This window comes from Thalassophryne amazonica, chromosome 2, assembly GCF_902500255.1.
Source record: "Thalassophryne amazonica chromosome 2, fThaAma1.1, whole genome shotgun sequence".
NCBI lineage: Eukaryota > Metazoa > Chordata > Actinopteri > Batrachoidiformes > Batrachoididae > Thalassophryne > Thalassophryne amazonica.
In genome coordinates, this window is record NC_047104.1 from 94,708,291 (window position 1) to 94,729,564 (window position 21,274).

At 42.1% G+C, this 21,274-nt stretch overlaps 1 protein-coding gene across 1 annotated transcript in view; it reads left to right on the top strand.

Annotated features, from left to right (window-relative positions):
* The window catches only part of LOC117527449 (GPI mannosyltransferase 3-like), a 26,552-nt gene continuing 5,278 nt past the window's right edge, over positions 1-21,274 (top strand). Inside the window, 10 exon segments of the mRNA XM_034189800.1 lie at positions 1-321; positions 410-533; positions 7,010-7,127; positions 7,229-7,336; positions 8,889-9,019; positions 12,488-12,628; positions 12,706-12,757; positions 12,836-13,047; positions 13,121-13,185; positions 13,272-13,491. Of these exon segments, the coding sequence (XP_034045691.1) occupies positions 213-321; positions 410-533; positions 7,010-7,127; positions 7,229-7,336; positions 8,889-9,019; positions 12,488-12,628; positions 12,706-12,757; positions 12,836-13,047; positions 13,121-13,185; positions 13,272-13,491 (1,280 nt within the window). The 5' untranslated portion in view covers positions 1-212.

Sequence of the window (21,274 nt, forward strand, 5' to 3'; positions counted from 1 at the left end):
GAGTTTACAGTGCTAATTAAACAGAAAACCTGCTTTCGTAGCATATGATCTGCGTTTTTGTTTTTGTCTGTTAGTGTCATTTTAAAATGAAGCTGCTTTTGGGTGGTTTTATTGCGATAGACTGACGTTTGCTGGAGATGGCAGCAGACTGTTTAAAACCAAACAAACCTTTATTTTGATGTGTTCGTGTATGTATACTGTCTGTGCGTGTGATGGACAACCTGCGAGGACGTTTTAAATTCAACAATAAAAATGACGATGTGAAGCTAAGGAAAAGAAAGTCTCTGCTGTATGCTAAAGATGAAGGATCTCTGGACACAGGTGGCTCTTAATCTGACATTTGGCTTTGACGTTTAATGAATTTTATTATTTAAAAATAAATAATGAGCTCTTTTCCTGATCTCCACAGGTGTGCTGAGCGTGGCTCTGTTTTCTGGTGCTTTCAGACTCATGAACTGTTTCCTGGTTCGGAGCAGTTTTGTGCCTGATGAGTACTGGCAGTCTCTGGAGGTCTCACATCACATGGTCTTCAAATATCCTTCGATAAACCACACTCTCATCTGCAAATGTTTGCCTGAGCTGCTAATAGTCTATCTATATGTTCTGCGTGTAAATTGGAATTATTCTTGAGTTTGACCTGGATGTTATTGGAATTCTGCCCGAGCAAAAGACTTCCAGAAGTGCACTAAGATGTGGTTTAGAAGCAGAATTATTGCTCAAAGTTTTGATACATGTAAGAAACAAACCCCAATTCTTGTTTAAGATAAAACCATTTGAAAACATAAGGCTCAGAGTTTTGTTCCAACACTGGAAACGTACGAGGTCTGCGAGAAAAGAAACCGACAGTTTGTTTTTTTTTTTTAAACTATATGGATTTGAGTCACGTGTGATTACATCAGCCAAGCTTGAACCCTTGTGCGCATGCGTGAGTTTTTTCACACCTGTCGGTGACGTCATTCGCCTGTGAGCACGCCTTGTGGAAGGAGTGATCCAGCCCCCTCGTTGGAATTCCTTTGTCTGAGAAGTTGCTGAGAGACTGGCGCTGTGCTTGATCAAAATTTTTTCAAAAACTGTGAGGCACATCCGAGTGGACACCATTTGAGAAATTCAGCTGATTTTCGGTGAAAATTTTAACGGCTGATGAGAGATTTTGCATTGTTTCTATCGCTGTAAGGACTTCCCACGCAGCGGGACGTCGCGCAGCACTCCGAGGCGACGTCGTCATCCTGTTTCATGCTGAAAACCTCCAAATTTAAGCCTCTGTTGACCCAGGACGTCGTGAGAGAACAGAGAACTTTCAGAAGAGGTCAGAATCAGCAGTTTATCCAGACATTCCACTGTTAAAGGAGATTTTTTTAATGAAAGACGTGCGGACGGATTGGGGTGTTGGCTCGCAGCTGGCGCGGCGTGCCCGCCACAGGGAAAATTGTTACAACTAATCTCAGGCCAGATCTGGTCTTATGGTCAACCTCGCAGAAGTCTGTTTTTATTGTGGAGCTAACTGTACCCTGGGAAGATGCAGTTGGTGAAGCATATGAGCGGAAACAACTGAAGTACTCCGACTTAACAGCAGACACCGAACAACGCGGGTGGTGTGCCCAGGTGCTTCCTGTCGAGGTTGGCTGTAGAGGGTTTGTTGCCACATCTACAACCAAGCTGCTTAAGGTAATGGGAGTGAGAGGACAAGCCTTCCAACAAGGTCAAGTCACTATTGGGAGTGGCTGAACGGAGCAGCAACTGGATCTGGATGAAAAGAAAGGACTGCAACTGGGCTGCAAGATGACCACCGAGGGGTAAAAGCAGAGGGGGGCAAATCTGGGACGCCAGATGTTGCCGTTGAGCCCTCTGGAGGTGTCGTAGGCCTTTCAACGAAACACCAAAGAAGGAGGGTGCCCACCTGAAGACCCCTGTGAAGCGTTTACCCCTCTAGCCCTAACTCCTCACCAAGTGCTGATTAGTTAAGGGATTGTACTACCTAGTCCTATAAGCTCAACAAATTAATAGTCTTTCTGTTGCTGGATGTGGACGTTGCTTGTTATAATCAAAAGAAATGTGACTTAATGATCCCTTTTTTTTAAATAGCTTAAGGTCAGAGAAATGGGCCTCATGGTGAAATGTCATAATTGATGTTCCCTTGCAATGCAGGTGATATTCCTCATCTGAGTCTCTCTAAGTAACCATTACTTTAAGCAAAGTTGTTCTAGTAGTACCCAAGGATCCTCAGAAGAGGATCTTACCTTAGGTCACTGATTAGCATCCAAGATTTACAGCCATACCGTTAAGACAGGAAGCAAGAGGACCCTGAAAAAAAAATTGGACCTTCTTTCTCCTACATAGGTATCAGTAGCAGCAGACCCTCCTCTAATGACGTCATAAGACTCAGAGACCCAGCAACTGGTGACATGGTGGATCAGTGGTTAGGACTGATACCTCACAGCAAGACAGCAAGAAGAAGGTCATGGGATCGCTTACATGTTCTCCCCGTGTCTGCGTGGGTGTCCTCCCACAATCAAAAACATTCTTATTTAGGGTCTACTCGTTTATCTCCCCTTGAGTAAGGCAGCATCTCTACATCTGGAGTTGGTTGCCGGGCGCCGGACTGTGGCTACCCACTGCTCCTAGTGGTTGGATTGTGTCTAACTGTAATTAGGATGGGTTAAATGCAGAGAACAAATTTTGTCATATGTATGTACAAGGACAAATAAAGGAATTATTATAACTGGAAAAGACTAAGGGGAGGCAGACATTTCATCTGTCGACACCTCTTTCCAGAGGTGTGGACAGACCTGTTGTCTGCTTGGATGGTTGTCATCCAGGACCAAAAATGGCCCTGTAGTGTGGTAGATGCATTAACCTGTAGAGCTTGTGGACACACCCAGAAAGAAGAAAAATTAAGGAAGCCTGACTAAAAATCAACAGCCACATGTGTAGTGTAGCAGATGTAATTTGACCCCCATTAGATTAGGATGCATTTCTAAACAGTACAGCATCTAATAATCACTGGGAAAGGTGACTACATCAGCATGTAGATCAGGTAACTGAGTGGATAATGCAGCCTTGGGTTCAAATTATGCTACTTGCTGGTGTCAAGACACTTTAATCAAGACACTTTGTCTTAGGTCACTCAGCTGTAAATGGGAACCATCCTCTGCGTTGGACTGGCATTTCATTCAGGGGGGAGTCATAGACTCTCGTCTGCTTCAATCAATCAATCAATCAATTTTTTTATATAGCGCCAAATCACAACAAACAGTTGCCCCAAGGCGCTTTATATTGTAAGGCAAGGCCATACAATAATTATGTAAAACCCCAACGGTCAAAACGACCCCCTGTGAGCAAGCACTTGGCTACAGTGGGAAGGAAAAACTCCCTTTAACAGGAAGAAACCTCCAGCAGAACCAGGCTCAGGGAGGGACAGTCTTCTGCTGGGACTGGTTGGGGCTGAGGGAGAGAACCAGGAAAAAGACATGCTGTGGAGGGGAGCAGAGATCGATCACTAATGATTAAATGCAGAGTGGTGCATACAGAGCAAAAAGAGAAAGAAACAGTGCATCATGGGAACCCCCCAGCAGTCTACGTCTATAGCAGCATAACTAAGGGATGGTTCAGGGTCACCTGATCCAGCCCTAACTATAAGCTTTAGCAAAAAGGAAAGTTTTAAGCCTAATCTTAAAGTAGAGAGGGTGTCTGTCTCCCTGATCTGAATTGGAGCTGGTTCCACAGGAGAGGAGCCTGAAAGCTGAAGGCTCTGCCTCCCATTCTACTCTTACAAACCCTAGGAACTACAAGTAAGCCTGCAGTCTGAGAGCGAAGCGCTCTATTGGGGTGATATGGTACTACGAGGTCCCTAAGATAAGATGGGACCTGATTATTCAAAACCTTATAAGTAAGAAGAAGAATTTAAATTCTATTCTAGAATTAACAGGAAGCCAATGAAGAGAGGCCAATATGGGTGAGATATGCGCTCTCCTTCTAGTCCCCGTCAGTACTCTAGCTGCAGCATTTTGAATTAACTGAAGGCTTTTTAGGGAACTTTTAGGACAACCTGATAATAATGAATTACAATAGTCCAGCCTAGAGGAAATAAATGCATGAATTAGTTTTTCAGCATCACTCTGAGACAAGACCTTTCTGATTTTAGAGATATTGCGTAAATGCAAAAAAGCAGTCCTACATATTTGTTTAATATGCGCTATGAATGACATATCCTGATCAAAAATGACTCCAAGATTTCTCACAGTATTACTAGAGGTCAGGGTAATGCCATCCAGAGTAAGGATCTGGTTAGACACCATGTTTCTAAGATTTGTGGGGCCAAGTACAATAACTTCAGTTTTATCTGAGTTTAAAAGCAGGACATTAGAGGTCATCCATGTCTTTATGTCTGTAAGACAATCCTGCAGTTTAGCTAATTGGTGTGTGTCCTCTGGCTTCATGGATAGATAAAGCTGGGTATCATCTGCGTAACAATGAAAATTTAAGCAATACCGTCTAATAATACTGCCTAAGGGAAGCATGTATAAAGTGAATAAAATTGGTCCTAGCACAGAAGCTTGTGGAACTCCATAAGTAACTTTAGTCTGTGAAGAAGATTCCCATTTACATGAACAAATTGTAATCTATTAGACAAATATGATTCAAACCACCGCAGCGCAGTGCCTTTAATACCTATGGCATGCTCTAATCTCTGTAATAAAATTTTATGGTCAACAGTATCAAAAGCAGCACTGAGGTCTAACAGAACAAGCACAGAGATGAGTCCACTGTCCGAGGCCATAAGAAGATCATTTGTAACCTTCACTAATGCTGTTTCTGTACTATGATGAATTCTAAAACCTGACTGAAACTCTTCAAATAGACCATTCCTCTGCAGATGATCAGTTAGCTGTTTTATAACTACCCTTTCAAGAATTTTTGAGAGAAAAGGAAGGTTGGAGATTGGCCTATAATTAGCTAAGATAGCTGGGTCAAGTGATGGCTTTTTAAGTAATGGTTTAATTACTGCCACCTTAAAAGCCTGTGGTACATAGCCAACTAACAAAGATAGATTGATCATATTTAAGATCGAAGCATTAAATAATGGTAGGGCTTCCTTGAGCAGCCTGGTAGGAATGGGGTCTAATAAACATGTTGATGGTTTGGATGAAGTAACTAATGAAAATAACTCAGACAGAACAATCGGAGAGAAAGAGTCTAACCAAATACCGGCATCACTGAAAGCAGCCAAAGATAACGATACATCTTTGGGATGGTTATGAGTCATTTTTTCTCTAATAGTTAAAATTTTGTTAGCAAAGAAAGTCATGAAGTCATTACTAGTTAAAGTTAATGGAATACTCGGCTCAATAGAGCTCGGACTCTTTGTCAGCCTGGCTACAGTGCTGAAAAGAAACCTGGGGTTGTTCTTATTTTCTTCAATTAGTGATGAGTAGAAAGATGTCCTAGCTTTACGGAGGGCTTTTTTATAGAGCAACAGACTCTTTTTCCAGACTAAGTGAAGATCTTCTAAATTAGTGAGACGCCATTTCCTCTCCAACTTACGGGTTATCTGCTTTAAGCTACGAGTTTGTGAGTTATACCACGGAGTCAGACACTTCTGATTTAAAGCTCTCTTTTTCAGAGGAGCTACAGCATCCAAAGTTGTCTTCAATGAGGATGTAAAACTATTGACGAGATACTCTATCTCCCTTACAGAGTTTAGGTAGCTACTCTGCACTGTGTTGGTATATGGCATTAGAGAACATAAAGAAGGAATCATATCCTTAAACCTAGTTACAGCGCTTTCTGAAAGACTTCTAGTGTAATGAAACTTATTCCCCACTGCTGGGTAGTCCATCAGAGTAAATGTAAATGTTATTAAGAAATGATCAGACAGAAGGGAGTTTTCAGGGAATACTGTTAAGTCTTCTATTTCCATACCATAAGTCAGAACAAGATCTAAGATATGATTAAAGTGGTGGGTGAACTCATTTACTTTTTGAGCAAAGCCAATAGAATCTAATAATAGATTAAATGCAGTGTTGAGGCTGTCATTCTCAGCATCTGTGTGGATGTTAAAATCGCCCACTATAATTATCTGAGCTAAGCACTAAGTCAGACAAAAGGTCTGAAAATTCACAGAGAAACTCACAGTAACGACCAGGTGGACGATAGATAATAACAAATAAAACTGGTTTTTGGGACTTCCAATTTGGATGGACAAGACTAAGAGACAAGCTTTCAAATGAATTAAAGCTCTGTCTGGGTTTTTGATTAATTAATAAGCTGGAATGGAAGATTGCTGCTAATCCACCGCCCCGGCCCGTGCTACGAGCATTCTGACAGTTAGTGTGACTCGGGGGTGTTGACTCATTTAAACTAACATATTCATCCTGCTGTAACCAGGTTTCTGTAAGGCAGAATAAATCAATATGTTGATCAATTATTATATCATTTACTAACAGGGACTTAGAAGAGAGAGACCTAATGTTTTAACAGACCACATTTAACTGTTTTAGTCTGTGGTGCAGTTGAAGGTGCTATATTATTTTTTCTTTTTGAATTTTTATGCTTAAATAGATTTTTGCTGGTTATTGGTAGTCTGGGAGCAGGCACCGTCTCTACGGGGATGGGGTAATGAGGGGATGGCAGGGGGAGAGAAGCTGCAGAGAGGTGTGTAAGACTACAACTCTGCTTCCTGGTCCCAACCCTGGATAGTCACGGTTTGGAGGATTTAAGAAAATTGGCCAGATTTCTAGAAATGAGAGCTGCTCCATCCAAAGTGGGATGGATGCCGTCTCTCCTAACAAGACCAGGTTTTCCCCAGAAGCTTTGCCAATTATCTATGAAGCCCACCTCATTCACACTACGGAATCCGGAGATCATCACACACGCAATGGGTCTCAAAGCCTATATCAGATTTACTGTAATGTTTTAGCCATCTGTTGCCCTTTGAGGAAGTATTATGGTCCTTTTATTAGATTAAGCATTTATGATGATGATAATGTGGTTAGTGCCTTAACAGTGTGACCTATGGGTATCTGACCTGGGAATGGAAGGCAGGAATAAGAGGATTCTCATATCCACTTTTCTTTGCACTGATTTACAAGATATTGCACTACGTAAATTATGACTCTGTTCACCTTTTGGCAAGTTCACATATTTTACTTATCTATTTTCTATAAATTAAAAAACAAAATTGAGTTACAAGTACATTGTTTCATGAATTTTGGTTTGGCCTTTTCTGCAGATATGGATCCCACGAATCATTCAAGCGCTCCTCGCTGCATTCGCTGATGTTAAATTCTTCTTCCTTATCCAGTCACTGGAAAATCTTGATGTTGCAAATGGGCAGTAAGTACTTTTGATCCACAAACATCCATTTTTATTTGTTCAGAATTCAAGTAGAGCTTTTGGAGTTGCCAAAAAATAAATAAGTAAATCTTTTTTTTTTTTTTTAGATCTGACCAAAAAAAATAAAAAAATCAGCTTTAACAGAAGTTAAGGCCCCTTCACACACAGTGCGAAGTTTGGTCAAATACGGCCAAAGCCAGTTCGAATTAGCGCACCGCGAAACATCACCCTGACAGGCAGGCGTGCATGATCCCGGTGCAAGGGTTTGTGCGTGTGACAGTGTCTTTCGAGTAGGAACATAGTGCGAAGTGCACCACATCGCACTGCTGATGTGGAATAAATAAAAAATAAAACAAGCTGGTACCTGTGGAACCCACATCGCACCGCTGATATGGAATAAAAAAAAATACTACCCACAGGATTCGTACCTGCACTTTACTGATTGCCAGCCTGAAACTTTACCACTGAGCTACTATCACTGGCCTGTAAACAGTGCAGGGAAAATGCCTGAAATCCACAAAGATATGGATGTATTTAAATAAAAAATAAACCATACACCATACAAAAACACAGCATTTTATATCTTATCAAGCAGGCAATATAAATATCCGTCTGTTCCTCTGTAGATGACCCATGGTCACAGATATACATTCATGAAATGACATTAATGAGAAACAGTTCGCTCGTCTCATGTCGACATCTGCTGGCTCGTGTCCTGCCCGACACGCGTGTCTTGTGGACGGCGCACCAGAACTGACACCGTGTCATATGGAACAGGGCTCACGTGGGTATCATGAAAGTCAGATCACCTGCTGCATGTTCTGATCTGATGATGGAGCGCACGCACGCTCACTGCATCCCACACCATATATTGCCACAGTGATATATGTTTTTATTTATGTCCACATGATGACAGCAAACAGACACACGTGCTTCACAGTGGGCAATTGTTAGTCCATGTCTGTCCAAACACAGTACGTGTTGTCCAGCTGGGATGTCCAGATCAACGGATCTCCACAGCTGCTTCTGTCAGCGACCACACCTCCTGTCAGTTCAGCACACACACACCAAAGCCACACTGGTGGGGAACTTAGACAAATTTCACTGCCAGCACAACAGTGATTGTCTGCAGATGGTTGTCGTGCCAAGAGTGCGAATGGCCACACATTTTCTAAGTGCCAAACGAGTGGTGTTAGATGTTCATGCGTGTCAGCTGGAATTTGGCTGACACCTGCCGCGAGAGGGATCGATGGGTCTTTCAGCTGCTGGTGTGCACAAATAGTTGTAGCAACAGGTGTATGAGGAGTTTGAGGCAGGGACGATTTTACACGTTTTGCACGATTCCTGCTTCATGCGCACTTTGTGCGCATTTCGGCCAAACTTCGCACTATGTGTGAAGGGGCCCCTTAACAAGGTACATTTAGTTTGGGTGTTCTGTAATATAATTCAAGCAGTATTTTGTCTCAAGTATTTTATGCATTTATACATTTTCCTGCATTGTCAGCTTCATTGTATTCCCACATGCATATTAACTTTCTGCTTGTTTTGGTATGTAGTTTTTCTGTCAGCTGTGCTCCTGGTTTACGTGGTACTGTTGCACCAGGACTCTGACCAACAGCATGGAGACCACGCTTGCTTCTCTGGCTCTTTATTACTTTCCTCTGCAAGGCTCCAAAACACACAGCAGGTCTCAACTTGTTACACTTTGATTTTTCTCATTGTTAAATACAACCCTGTTTCCTAAAAGCTCGGGACACTGTGGGTACACAACAGCAACCCCAAAAATCAATCTGTTAACCGAAAAGTTAACTGCGATAATGTGAAACCAATAAATTGCTAAAACATTTGAATTAAGCTACCAACTCCTTTTATAATATGAAATTTAGCTGGCGCTTCTTTAATTTATTTTTTTGCTTCAAACCCCCTGAAAAACGGGCAAGGCAACCAGTTAATAGAGCGTTTTCAGGGTGGACATGGTCCTAGTGTCGTTCCGGTGTTTGCAGACCGAATGGTCACCCACCAAAATTGGTCCGCCCTGCCCTTCACTGCACATGCGTCATTTGGGACCACAGCAGCATCTCTGAGTCTGACTCTCTACACCCAAACGATCAAAGGGCATAATGTGATTATTAACCATCAGATGACAAAGTTAAAACTTCTTAAATTATTCTAAAGGCTGTTTACGCAGAAACGAGGCAATACTCACCTCATTTCACTACTGATGCACCGAAATGACATAGGCACAGCAGCATGTCAGACGTCTGCCATGTAGCTGCTGTGCTCTGATCAGTCTGCCGTCTTTTATTATGAAGTAATGCTGAATTTATGTGTAAATGATTGTTGTACAAAAGCTTCAGATATCTGTCACTGATCTAGATGATGACTGGAGTGCAGTTTTAAGCAGGAACAAGGTGATAATCGGTGGATTGCAGCTGGACTCTGAAATGACACATACGTAGTGAAGGCAGGGCGGACTGATTGTTGGGGGGGACCGTTCGGTTGTCGACACCAGTTTGACTCAGGTTCTAACAATGAAAATGGTGTCAATAAAGTTGGTGTGTGTGTGTGTATGTATGTATGTATGTATGTGTGTGTATATGTGTGTGTGTGTATATATATATATATATATATATAATATATATATATATATATGTATATGTATCAAATCCAGGACAAATCACACCCAGGTTATGTGCCATTGATATTCCCATTCCAGAAGGCTCTTAATTTCAGATAACTGTGAGCAAACAACGAATCTCTGTGCAGTGCTATGTTAGAGCGCAACTGGAGCCACTCCATGTGCAGAAAGGATCATGGGACCCCTGAAATCGGAAATTTGAGGAACCAGTAGGGATGTAACACTGGCGCACAGGGGGTCGAAATACATTTTTTAACCTACTTGCACTGGTGCTAGTAACAAAAAATTTACTTGCACCAAAAAAAGTTACTTGCACAACCAAAAGTCAGTCTTATATCCAGCTTAAACTCCTCCTCTGATGTGTCAGACTCTTCCTCTCTGGGGAGAGTTTGAGGGGAGAGCAGCAGCAGCTTTTTTTTTTTTTTTTTCATGTGCACACGCGAACGAATCGTCTGTGAAGATTATTTTATTTATTAACTACACAGATGTATAATAAAACAAATGGTGACTGGTTTATAACACAATTATGACAGAGTTTCAGGGGAGAGAGAGCGAGGAACTACGGAGCCCTGGAAGTGTCATCGCAAAATGTTTTGCATGTGGAGAGAGTGCGCACGTTTTATTACATTGTGCACTCGTTTTAAGCATTGTTTGAGTAAAACAAGGCACGATCTACTTAAACGTGGCCACAATTTGTAAAATGTGCACTCAATATTGTCTTGACACATAATGTTGGCTATTAACCAACAAACCAGCAGACAGTGTAATACATTTCCCCATTAGAAATGGATCTGGTCAGGGTATATCATCATGGTTTGAGCGCACAAGGACATACAGAGAACTCCAGCTGCCCAGCATAGCATCATCTGGAGTTTAAGCACATTAAAAAGGATGCTGAGGGCGAAGCGTCTCCCTGTTGTGAGGATGACCATTTAGGTCATATTATGAGTTAATTTTGAACGAAAGGAAACGTGCGCATGTTTTATTAATACGAGGGCTCAATTAAAGGAAAACGTGTGCACGAATTATAACGGCCAGGAAAACGTGCGCACGTTTTATTAATTTGTGGGCTCAATTGAAGGAAAGCGTGCGCACAAATTATCATGGCCAGAAAAAATATCACTTTAAGTGACCTCTCCTGGGTTCCATAAAGGAACTGCAGCAGCAACGAGTTTTTTTTTTTTTTTTTTTTTTTCCCACGTGCGCGCGAACACAATAAATAGAGCACAGCAACTTGCTCCGTTTGACAGTCATATAATCCAGGGAAGACGAAGACAACACACTGGAAATTGTTTTTTTCCTTATTTATTCCTTTATTGGTTCATTTTACTGGGCCTATAGTTGATAAAACTTGGATAAAGTTACTTGCACCAGTGCTAGTGCAGTATAAAATTACGAATACTACCCTGCACAAACTAGCACATGCACGTACTATTTCGAGCCCTGCTTATGTTACAACAACTGTGGGAACTTTTAGGTGTGTGTAAACTGAAAGGGAGCCCGATCATTAAAGGTAAGAATGTAGAATAGACAGGCTTCCAGCTTAGAAACAAACAGTCATGGCCAGAATGAGTAAATTATCCAGTAATACAACATGGCATGACATCAACTCTGCAAGCTCTATTGCTCCACCAATGGTTTTCAGAGTTAGCTGAAAAGCTAATCTACTAACAAAACAGTTAGCTTTAGGTGTTAGCGGAACTGTGGCCAACAATATAATAAACTGATTATTTTGAAATCATTAAAAGTCCATAATTAATTGATAATAACACAAAGACAATATATCAAAAGTAGAAACTAAGAATTGTTATTGTTTTTGAAAAATATTAGCTCATTTTGAATTTATTTCCAGCAGCACAATTCAAAAAAGTTGCCACTGGTGTGTTTTCAGATCAGTAATGAGGTAATTTAGGTGATATAAATAAACCACGTGAGATGATCATGTTAGAATATATAAGGCCCTTCCAAACTATTTCCCATACTTTTAGGTGAAAGGATGTCTCAAAGTGCACCAATTTGCAGACAAATAATCTAAAACTTTGCAAATAATGTTCTTTGTACCAGAGGTGGGACAAAGTCACTGTCAAGTCATTCTCGAGTCATCAATCTGCAAGTCCCAAGTCAAGTCTCAAGTCAGCTTGCAAACAATTGGTGGTCATTATGACTTGGGACTTGCTGATTGTCCCACCTCTGCCTTGAACACAGATGGTCTTTGTGTTGTTAATCTTCTACAGTTATGAATATCATTAAAAGAATAGAGGAAAACTGGTCAAATGTCTGTACATGAAGAACAAGTGTGCAAACTACTTCTGAATGAGCTGGAGCTCCCAGATACCATGATTCACTACATCAGAACACGCCGTGTATCTGTATCTGTGATGGATACCACTGCATACGGACAAGAGGACTTCAGTAAATCTTTCGTCGTCTTCTGGTGGATGTGTTGGAAATTGGATTGTACTATAATTTCTAGGAATTAATTCTTTAAAGTGATGTTTGTTTGTGCTTTTTTTGCAGTATGAAGTATTTGATACTGGTTGCCTTGGCAATAATAGTTCGTCCGACAGCCATGATTGTGTGGTTGCCTCTGTTGGTGCACCATTTCTGGCAGGAAGATGATAAACTGAGACTCATCACTCATTACTACATTCCAATAGGGTTTGTACTTTCATCTTTCTTTCAGGTCCTTCATTAGTTTGTCCTTTTTTAGTGGATAATCCCTTCATCGTCTGCAGGGCTTTGACTGTTGTGACTTCAACGGTAATTGATTGCATGTTCTATGAAAAGGTAAACAGGTAATTTGCTAAACGTACTGGCTACTGGTTAGAAGGTTAAGTGCAGATGTAGGTGTGGTCTGTTTTCCAGTGGATCCTGGTGCAATTCAACTTCCTCAAGTTTAACATCTTACAAGGTGTGGCTGATTTCTATGGCTCCCATCCCTGGCACTGGTACATCAGCCAGGGGTTTGTGGTTGTGATTGGTCCTCATCTTCCATTCTTCCTTCATGGGTGCACCATCGCTTCTAAAAGATACAAGGTTCTGCTGGTGGCAGTGATCTGGACAATCATGATTTACAGGTAAGATGTGTTTAAATTCCTGAAGCCTCCTCATGTTCTGCACTTGACTGACATGTTTGGATTCCTGATGCAGCTTGCTTCCTCACAAAGAGTTCCGATTCATTTATCCTGTGCTGCCATTTTGTATGGTCTTTTGTGGTAAGTTCCCAAAATCACAGTTATTTGTAATTATGAAGATGCAGATGTGTAATAATCATGCTTCTAACTCTGAATGGTGATCACAGGGATATCTTTGGCATCTCTGAAAGCATGGCAGCGAGCTGCTGCTTTCAGCTTGTTGGTGACCAATTTGGTTCCAGCCCTGTACACAGGTTTGGTACACCAGCGCGGCACGCTCGACGCCATGAGCCACCTTCAGAAACTGTGCAACATCAGCACTGTCGCAAACCATCCACACCCAGATGTCCTCTTCCTTATGCCCTGCCACTCAACACCCTTCTACAGGTAGGATGAGCTGGTTGTTTCCAAGTGTTAAATTGTGTTGCACAAAGCTGTTTAAAATGGGCGGTGCTCCCCCCCCAAACACATTTGCCAAAAATGTATTTAAAATTTGCACTATGAAGCTTTAAAAAGTAAATACTGCAGAAGTGCTCAGTAGAGGTAGAAGAGCATTTCCCAGTATTGAAAAAAGCTCATTTGATTTAAAAAATGATTCCCTGCACCGGTAACAGAGACTTTGCTTTAACAACAAAAATGTAGACTAGTGGGTGAGTTGGTCCATCCCAGCCAGCTTGTGTAGACATTAACTCTAGAAGTTTCTGTGTAGGCTCTCAGTTGTCCAGGTGGTTTCCATAGTAGAGAAGCTTGACTCTTCGACTGGACTGGGTTGCTTGACGTGAGGACGTTTCGCTTCAAATCACAGAAGCTTCCTCAGCTAAAATTCTTGCTCTGGTAGTCTGACTTCTGTCTTGACTCTTGTAGAGAAGAATAAAACAGAGGCCAACAAAAGCTGGAGTTTTTAACCTAACCAGACCCCTCCTACCAAGAGGCCGACTGCTACAGGCTAGTGACTAAACAATAGCTCTAATTAGCACCTATTGTGCTCTGGTTAGCACCCTCCTGATGACAGGGCAGCTGTCCCTCCTAATGATGGGACGGAAGCCTCTCCTGATGGCTCCCTTGACGACTCTCCTGATGACGTGAATAACTCATTACCATGAACAAAAGACTGAAACTGCTTGACCTGAGTACCCCATTGTAAACAGGGGACAAAGCGTGTCTGACCCCCTCCCCGGTTAAGGCTGGGTTTCAACTGTTTTACAAAGAATGCTTCCTTGACACCTCTCTCAAACCATTTCTTCTCTCTGGCTAAGATTTTAACATCCTTGTCCTCAAACGTGTGGTTAGTGTCTTTCAGGTGGAGATGAACTGTAGTCTGAGGTCCACTGGTGACCTCTCTGCGGTGCTGGGTATAGCCTTTTGTGTAAAGGTTGCTTAGTCTCACCTATCTAGTGTTCATTACAGTTTTCCTGACATCTGATAGAATACACTACATTGCTCTGTTTGTAACTACAACACCTGGTAAAAATTATGGAATCACCGGCCTCGGAGGATGTTCATTCAGTTGTTTAATTTTGTAGAAAAAAAGCAGATCACAGACATGACACAAAACTAAGTCATTTCAAATGGCAACTTTCTGGCTTAAGAAACACTATAAGAAATCAGGAAAAATAATTGTGGCAGTCAGTAACGGTTACTTTTTTAGACCAAGCAGAGGGAAAAAATTATGGAATCATGAAAAACAAAAGAACGCTCCAGCACATCACTAGTATTTTGTTGCACCACCTCTGGCTTTTAGAACAGCTTGCAGTCTCTGAGGCATGGACTTAATGAGTGACAAACAGTACTCTTCATCAATCTGGCTCCAAGACTGCTTTTCCTTAGCCGTTGTAACCTTGTTTTTTCTGTTTAGGTGTTAATAATGGCTTTCGTTTAGCTTTTCTGTATGTAAATCCCATTTCCTTTAGGCGGTTTCTTACAGTTCGGTCACAGACGTTGACTCCAGTTTCCCTCCTATTCGTTCATTTGTTTTGTTGTGCATTTTCGATTTTTGAGACTATGCTTTAAGTTTTTCTGTCTTGACTCTTTGATGTCTTCCTTGGTCTACCAGTATGTTTGCCTTTAACAACCTTCCCATGTTGTTTGTATTCGGTCCAGAGTTTAGACACAGCTGACTGTGAACAACCAACATCTTTTGCAACATTACGTGATAATTACCCTCTTTTAAGAGTTTGATAATCCTCTCCTTTGTTTCAATTGACATCTCTCATGTTGGAGCCATGATTCATGTCAGTCCACTTGGTGCAACAGCTCTCCAAGGTGTGATTACTCCTTTTTAGATGCAGACTAACGAGCAGATCTGATTTGATGCAGGTGTTAGTTTTGGGAATGAAAATTTACAGGGTGATTCCATAATTTATTCCTCAGAATTGAGTGATTCCATATTTTGTTCCCCCCTCTGCTTTGTCTAAAAAAGTAACCGTTACTGACTACCACAATTATTTTTCCTGATTTCTTATAGTGTTTCTTAAAGCCAGGAAGTTGCCATTTGAAATGACTTTAGTTTTGTGTCATGTCTGTGATCTGCTTTTTTTCTACAAATTAAACAACTGAATGAACATCCTCCGAGGCCGGTGATTCCATAATTATTGCCAGGGGTTGTAGGGATCCTGTCTTTAGGGTGAACTAATTTCTGTCTCAAGGTGTTAACCGGTTTAAAGTAAACTGGGATTTTGTGCTGTCTGAAGATCCTCTGTAGTTTTTCCCCTACTCCTGCTAAATAAGGGAGAGGACACTCCTCTTCTTCTTGTCTCCGTCTCCTGTCTATCTGGTCTCTTTGTTTTCTGGGACTTCTGCACTTTGTCCAGGGACCATCCTGGTCACCCCGAGCTTGTGTTCAAGGGGGTGGTTTGAGCCAAAGAGCAGATATTGATCAGTTGTGAGTGGGTTTTCTGTAACCCCTGTCTGGAGCTGCCTGTTCTCTCCAATCGTAACATCACAGTCCAGGAAGGCTAAATGGTTGTTTCTGGCATTCTCATGTGTGAACTTGATATTGGAATCCACAGAGTTGATGTGTTCTGTAAAGTCCTCGACCTCCTGTTGCTTGATTTTAACCCATGTGTCATTGACATATCTGAACCAGTGACTGGGAGAGATGCCCGTGAAAGACGTCAAGGCTGTCTTCTCCACTTGCTCCATGTACAGATTGGCCACAATGGGGGATTCCGGAGACCCCATCACACAACCATGGATCTGCCTGTAGTAATTCCCCCTAAACAGGAAATATGTGGTGTTAAGACAGATCTCCAAGAGTTGGCAGATGTGGTCTGGTGTGAGTTTGGTCCTTTCAAGTAGAGACACATCCTCCAGCAGTCTCTGCCTCACAGCTGAGATGGCCTCAGCGGTGGGGATGCAGGTGAACAACGATGTCACATCAAATGACACCATAGTTTCATCTGCCTCCAGCTGCAGGTCCTTGATCTTGACGTCCTCACATCAAGCAACCCAGTCCAGTCGAAGATTCAAGCTTCTCTACTATTAACTCTAGAACAGCAAATGCTATGATTCTCACCAAATTAAAAAGAACACATAATGAGGATGAACTGGTCAGTTCATGGTGATCTTTGATGGACCAGTTCAGTTCTAAAAACGTTGTTTTGCCTCTGTAACATCCCAAAACCTGTCAGCTCCACACCTCACTTAAGGAGTGAAACATACCTTATACGTTGGCAAATTTGATATATCATTTTGTGAACCTGCTTTGTTCCTATTAAGGGTCAGAGGTATGAGCTGGACAACTGCCACCATCGCAGGGCCAACAAATGCAAACCAAATCACTCTCACTCACACAGACGGTCAGTTTAGAGTCACCAATTCACCAAACCTGCATGTCTTTGGAGGTGGGAGGAAGCCACAGTACCTGGAGGGAACAATGCAGACAACATGGGGGAGATGATCGTCTAGTGGTTAAGGCGTTGGGCTTGAGACCAGAAGATCCTCGGTTCAAATACCAGCCTGACTGGAAAATCACTGAGGGTCCTTGGGCAAGGTCTTTAATCCCCTATTGCTCCCGGTGTGTAGTGAGCACCTTGTATGGCAGCACTTTGACATCGGGGTGAATGTGATTTGTAAAGCGCTTTGAGCGTCTGATGCAGATGGAAAAGCGCTATATAATGCAGTCCATTTAAAAATGAAAGAAAGGACCAGGTCATATGTGCTAACCACTAAGCCACCACGCTACCCTATATCATATCATGAATTTCATATCTAAATGCTCCGGTACAGTCAGCGCATGTATATGCATGCACTAGCACATATGTTTCTTCTTAATGTATTAATCATTACTAGCGTGAGTAATTTAATCATTACTACAACCCCTGGCAAAAATTATGGAATCACCGGCCTCGGAGGATGTTCATTCAGTTGTTTTACTGGCCTCTACTGGTGGTTGGCTCTCACTGTGGTATTGTATCACTTCCTGTTCCGGAGCACAGCGGTGTTTTGCTGTATCTGTTAGCTGTTTAATCTGCGTAGTTAGATTGATCTAGATAACTAGATAACGATTTGTTTCACAGTGTAATCTTCATGTGCCTTAACTAAAGCACTCCCTGTGCTGAATCACCTCTAAATTATTTACACATTATTCACTTGGTGTGTTTTTAGGAATCCGCTAGCTTAGCGCAGCTACTAGCTCTTAGCTGGTTTAGCATGGCGGCTTCTCCTGTCTCTCCCGCACTTCTCTGCTCTGGGTGTGAAATATTTAGTTATTCCTCGGCCTCCTTTAGCAGTAATGGTACTTGTAATAAGTGTAGCTTATTCGTAGCTTTGGAGGCCAGGCTGGGCGAATTGGAGACTCGGCTCCGCACCTTGGAAAATCCTACAGCTAGCCAGGCCCCTGTAGTCGGTACGGACCAAGGTAGCTTCGCCGCCGTTAGCTGTCCCCCAGCGGATCCCGAGCAGCCGGGAAAGCAGGCCGGCTGGGTGACTGTGAGGAGGAAGCGTAGTTCTAAACAGAAGCCCCCTGTACGCCACCAACCTGTTCACATCTCTAACCGTTTTTCCCCACTCGGCGACACACCCGCCGAGGAACAAACTCTGGTTATTGGCGACTCTGTTTTGAGAAATGTGAAGTTAGCGACACCAGCAACCATAGTCAATTGTCTTCCGGGGGGCAGAGCAGTAAGTAAGTAAGTAAGTAAATTTTATTTATATAGCACCTTTCACAGACAAGAGCCACAAGGTGCTTCACAACATAAAAGCACAGTACAACCACACAAAACATCAGACAATGGCCGAGACATAAAAACATAAAACATAACATAGGATAACAGAGCAGCCCAAAAGCTAAGCAAACGCTTGAGTAAAAAAGAAAGTCTTAAGTTGGCTTTTAAAAGTATCGACAGAGTCCAGTGAGCGCAGAGAGCATGGGAGACCATTCCAAAGCCTGGGAGCAACAGCCTGAAAGGATCGTGCTCCTCTGGTTGCAAAATGGGTGCGAGGAACCATCAACAGATTTTGGTCCACAGACCTCAAAGCCCTGGCAGGGGCATAAGGCTGGATAAGGTCACAGATATAGGGAGGCGCCTGGCCATGTAGAGCTCTAAAAGTTAAAACCAAAATTTTAAAATTGATCCTGAAGGACACTGGCAGCCAATGAAGCTCCTTTAAAATTGGGGAAATATGAGTCCTTCTGTTAGCTTGTGTCAGAATTCTTGCTGCAGAGTTCTGTACCAACTGCAGTTGGTACGCAACTCCTTGTTTAGACATGAAAACAAACTGTTACAATAGTCTAAACGTGTTGACACAAAAGCATGAATAATAAGCTCTAAATCATTTCAAGACACCATTTTCCTGAGCTTAGAGATGTTTCTTAATTGAAAGAAGCAATTCCTCGTCAGCTGTTTACAATGCTGTACCAACGACATGTCTTTGTCAAAAATGACACCCAGGTTTCGAAGACATGATTTAGCAGACTGGCCCAGGTCTCCCAAGTACTGCTGAATACCTGGAATATGGGCATCAGGGGCAATAACCAATGTCTCTGTTTTGTCTGCGTTAAGCTGAAGAAAGTTATTCGTTAGCCATTGTTTAATTTCCGCCAAACAATGGAGGAGGGAATCAAGCCTCTTAATCTTAGATGGCTTAAAGGAGCAGTAAAGCTGGATGTCATCCACGAATAACTGGTAAGAGACATCAGTAAATCTTTGAATGATCCTACCTAAAGGGATCAAGTACAATAAAAACAAAATGGGGCCCAATACAGAACCCTGAGGGACTCCACATAACAGGTCCGCAGACTCTGACCTTATCTGGTTAGCAAAAACGCTAAAGCTACGTCCAGACAGATATGAAAAAAACCACCGAAGAACTGACCCTGACAGTCCGACATGATCCAGGACAGGTGACATTGAAGGAAATTTGAAAGTGCTGGCTAAGGCTAAGCGTAAATTCGGTAAGATTGTAATTCACGTCGGCAGTAATGACACCCGGTTACGCCAATCGGAGGTCACTAAAATTAACATTGAATCGGTGTGTAACTTTGCAAAAACAATGTCGGACTCTGTAGTTTTCTCTGGGCCCCTCCCCAATTGGACCGGGAGTGACATGATTAGCCACATGTTCTCCTTGAATTGGGCTGTCTGAGTGGTGTCCAAAAAATGAGGTGGGCTTCATAGATAATTGGCAAAGCTTCTGGGGAAAACCTGGTCTTGTTAGGAGAGACGGCATCCATCCCACTTTGGATGGAGCAGCTCTCATTTCTAGAAATCTGGCCAATTTTCTTAAATACTCCAAACCGTGACTACCCAGGGTTGGGACCAGGAAGCAGAGTTGTAGTCTTACACACCTCTCTGCAGCTTCTCTCCCCCTGCCATCCCCCCAATACCCCATCCCCCCAATACCCCATCCCCGTAGAGACGGTGCCTGCTCCCAGACCACCAACAACCAGTAAAAATCTATTTAAGCATAAAACTTCAAAAAGAAAAAATAATATAGCACCTTCAACTGCACCACAGACTAAAACAGTTAAATGTGGTCTATTAAACATTAGGTCTCTCTCTTCTAAGTCCCTGTTAGTAAATGATATGATAATTGATCAACATATTGATTTATTCTGCCTTACAGAAACCTGGTTACAGCAGGATGAATATGTTAGTTTAAATGAGTCAACACCCCCGAGTCACACTAATTGTCAGAATGCTCGTAGCACGGGCCAAGGGGGAGGATTAGCAGCAATCTTCCACTCCAGCTTATTAATTCATCAAAAACCCAGACAGAGCTTTAATTCACTTGAAAGCTTGACTCTTAGTCTTGTGCATCCAAATTGGAAGTCCCAAAAAACTGTTTTATTTGTTGTTATCTATTGTCCACCTGGTTGTTACTGTGAGTTTCTCTGTGAATTTTCAGACCTTTTGTCTGACTTAGTGCTTAGCTCAGATAAGATAATTATAGTGGGTGATTTTAACATCCACATAGATACTGAGAATGACAGCCTCAACACTGCATTTAATCTATTATTAGACTCAATTGGCTTTGCTCAAAATGTAAAAGAGTCCACCCATCACTTTAATCATACTTTAGATCTTGTTTTGACTTATGGTATGGAAATTGACTTAACAGTATTCCCTGAAAACCCCCTTCTGTCTGATCATTTCTTAATAACATTTATTTTAATGGCCTACCTAGCAGTGGGGAATAAGTTTCATTACAGTAGAAGTCTTTCAGAAAGCGCTGTAACTAGGTTTAAGGATATGATTCCTTCTTTATGTTCTCCAATGCCATATACCAACACAGTGCAGAGTAGCTACCTAAACTCTGTGAGTGAGATAGATTATCTCGGCAGTAGTTTTACATCCTCATTGAGCACAACTTTGGATGCTGTAGCTCCTCTGAAAAAGAGAGCCTTAAATCAGAAGTGCCTGACTCTGTGGTATAACTCACAAACTCGCAGCTTAAAGCAGATAACCCGTAAGTTGGAGAGGAAATGGCGTCTCACTAATTTAGAAGATCTTCAGTTAGCCTGGAAAAAGAGTCTGTTGCTCTATAAAAAAGCCCTCCGTAAAGCTGGGACATCTTACTACTCATCACTAATTGAAGAAAATAAGAACAACCCCAGGTTTCTTTTCAGCACTGTAGCCAGGCTGACAAAGAGTCAGAGCTCTGTTGAGCCGAGTATTCCTTTAACTTTAACTAGTAATGACTTCATGACTTTCTTTGCTAATAAAATTTT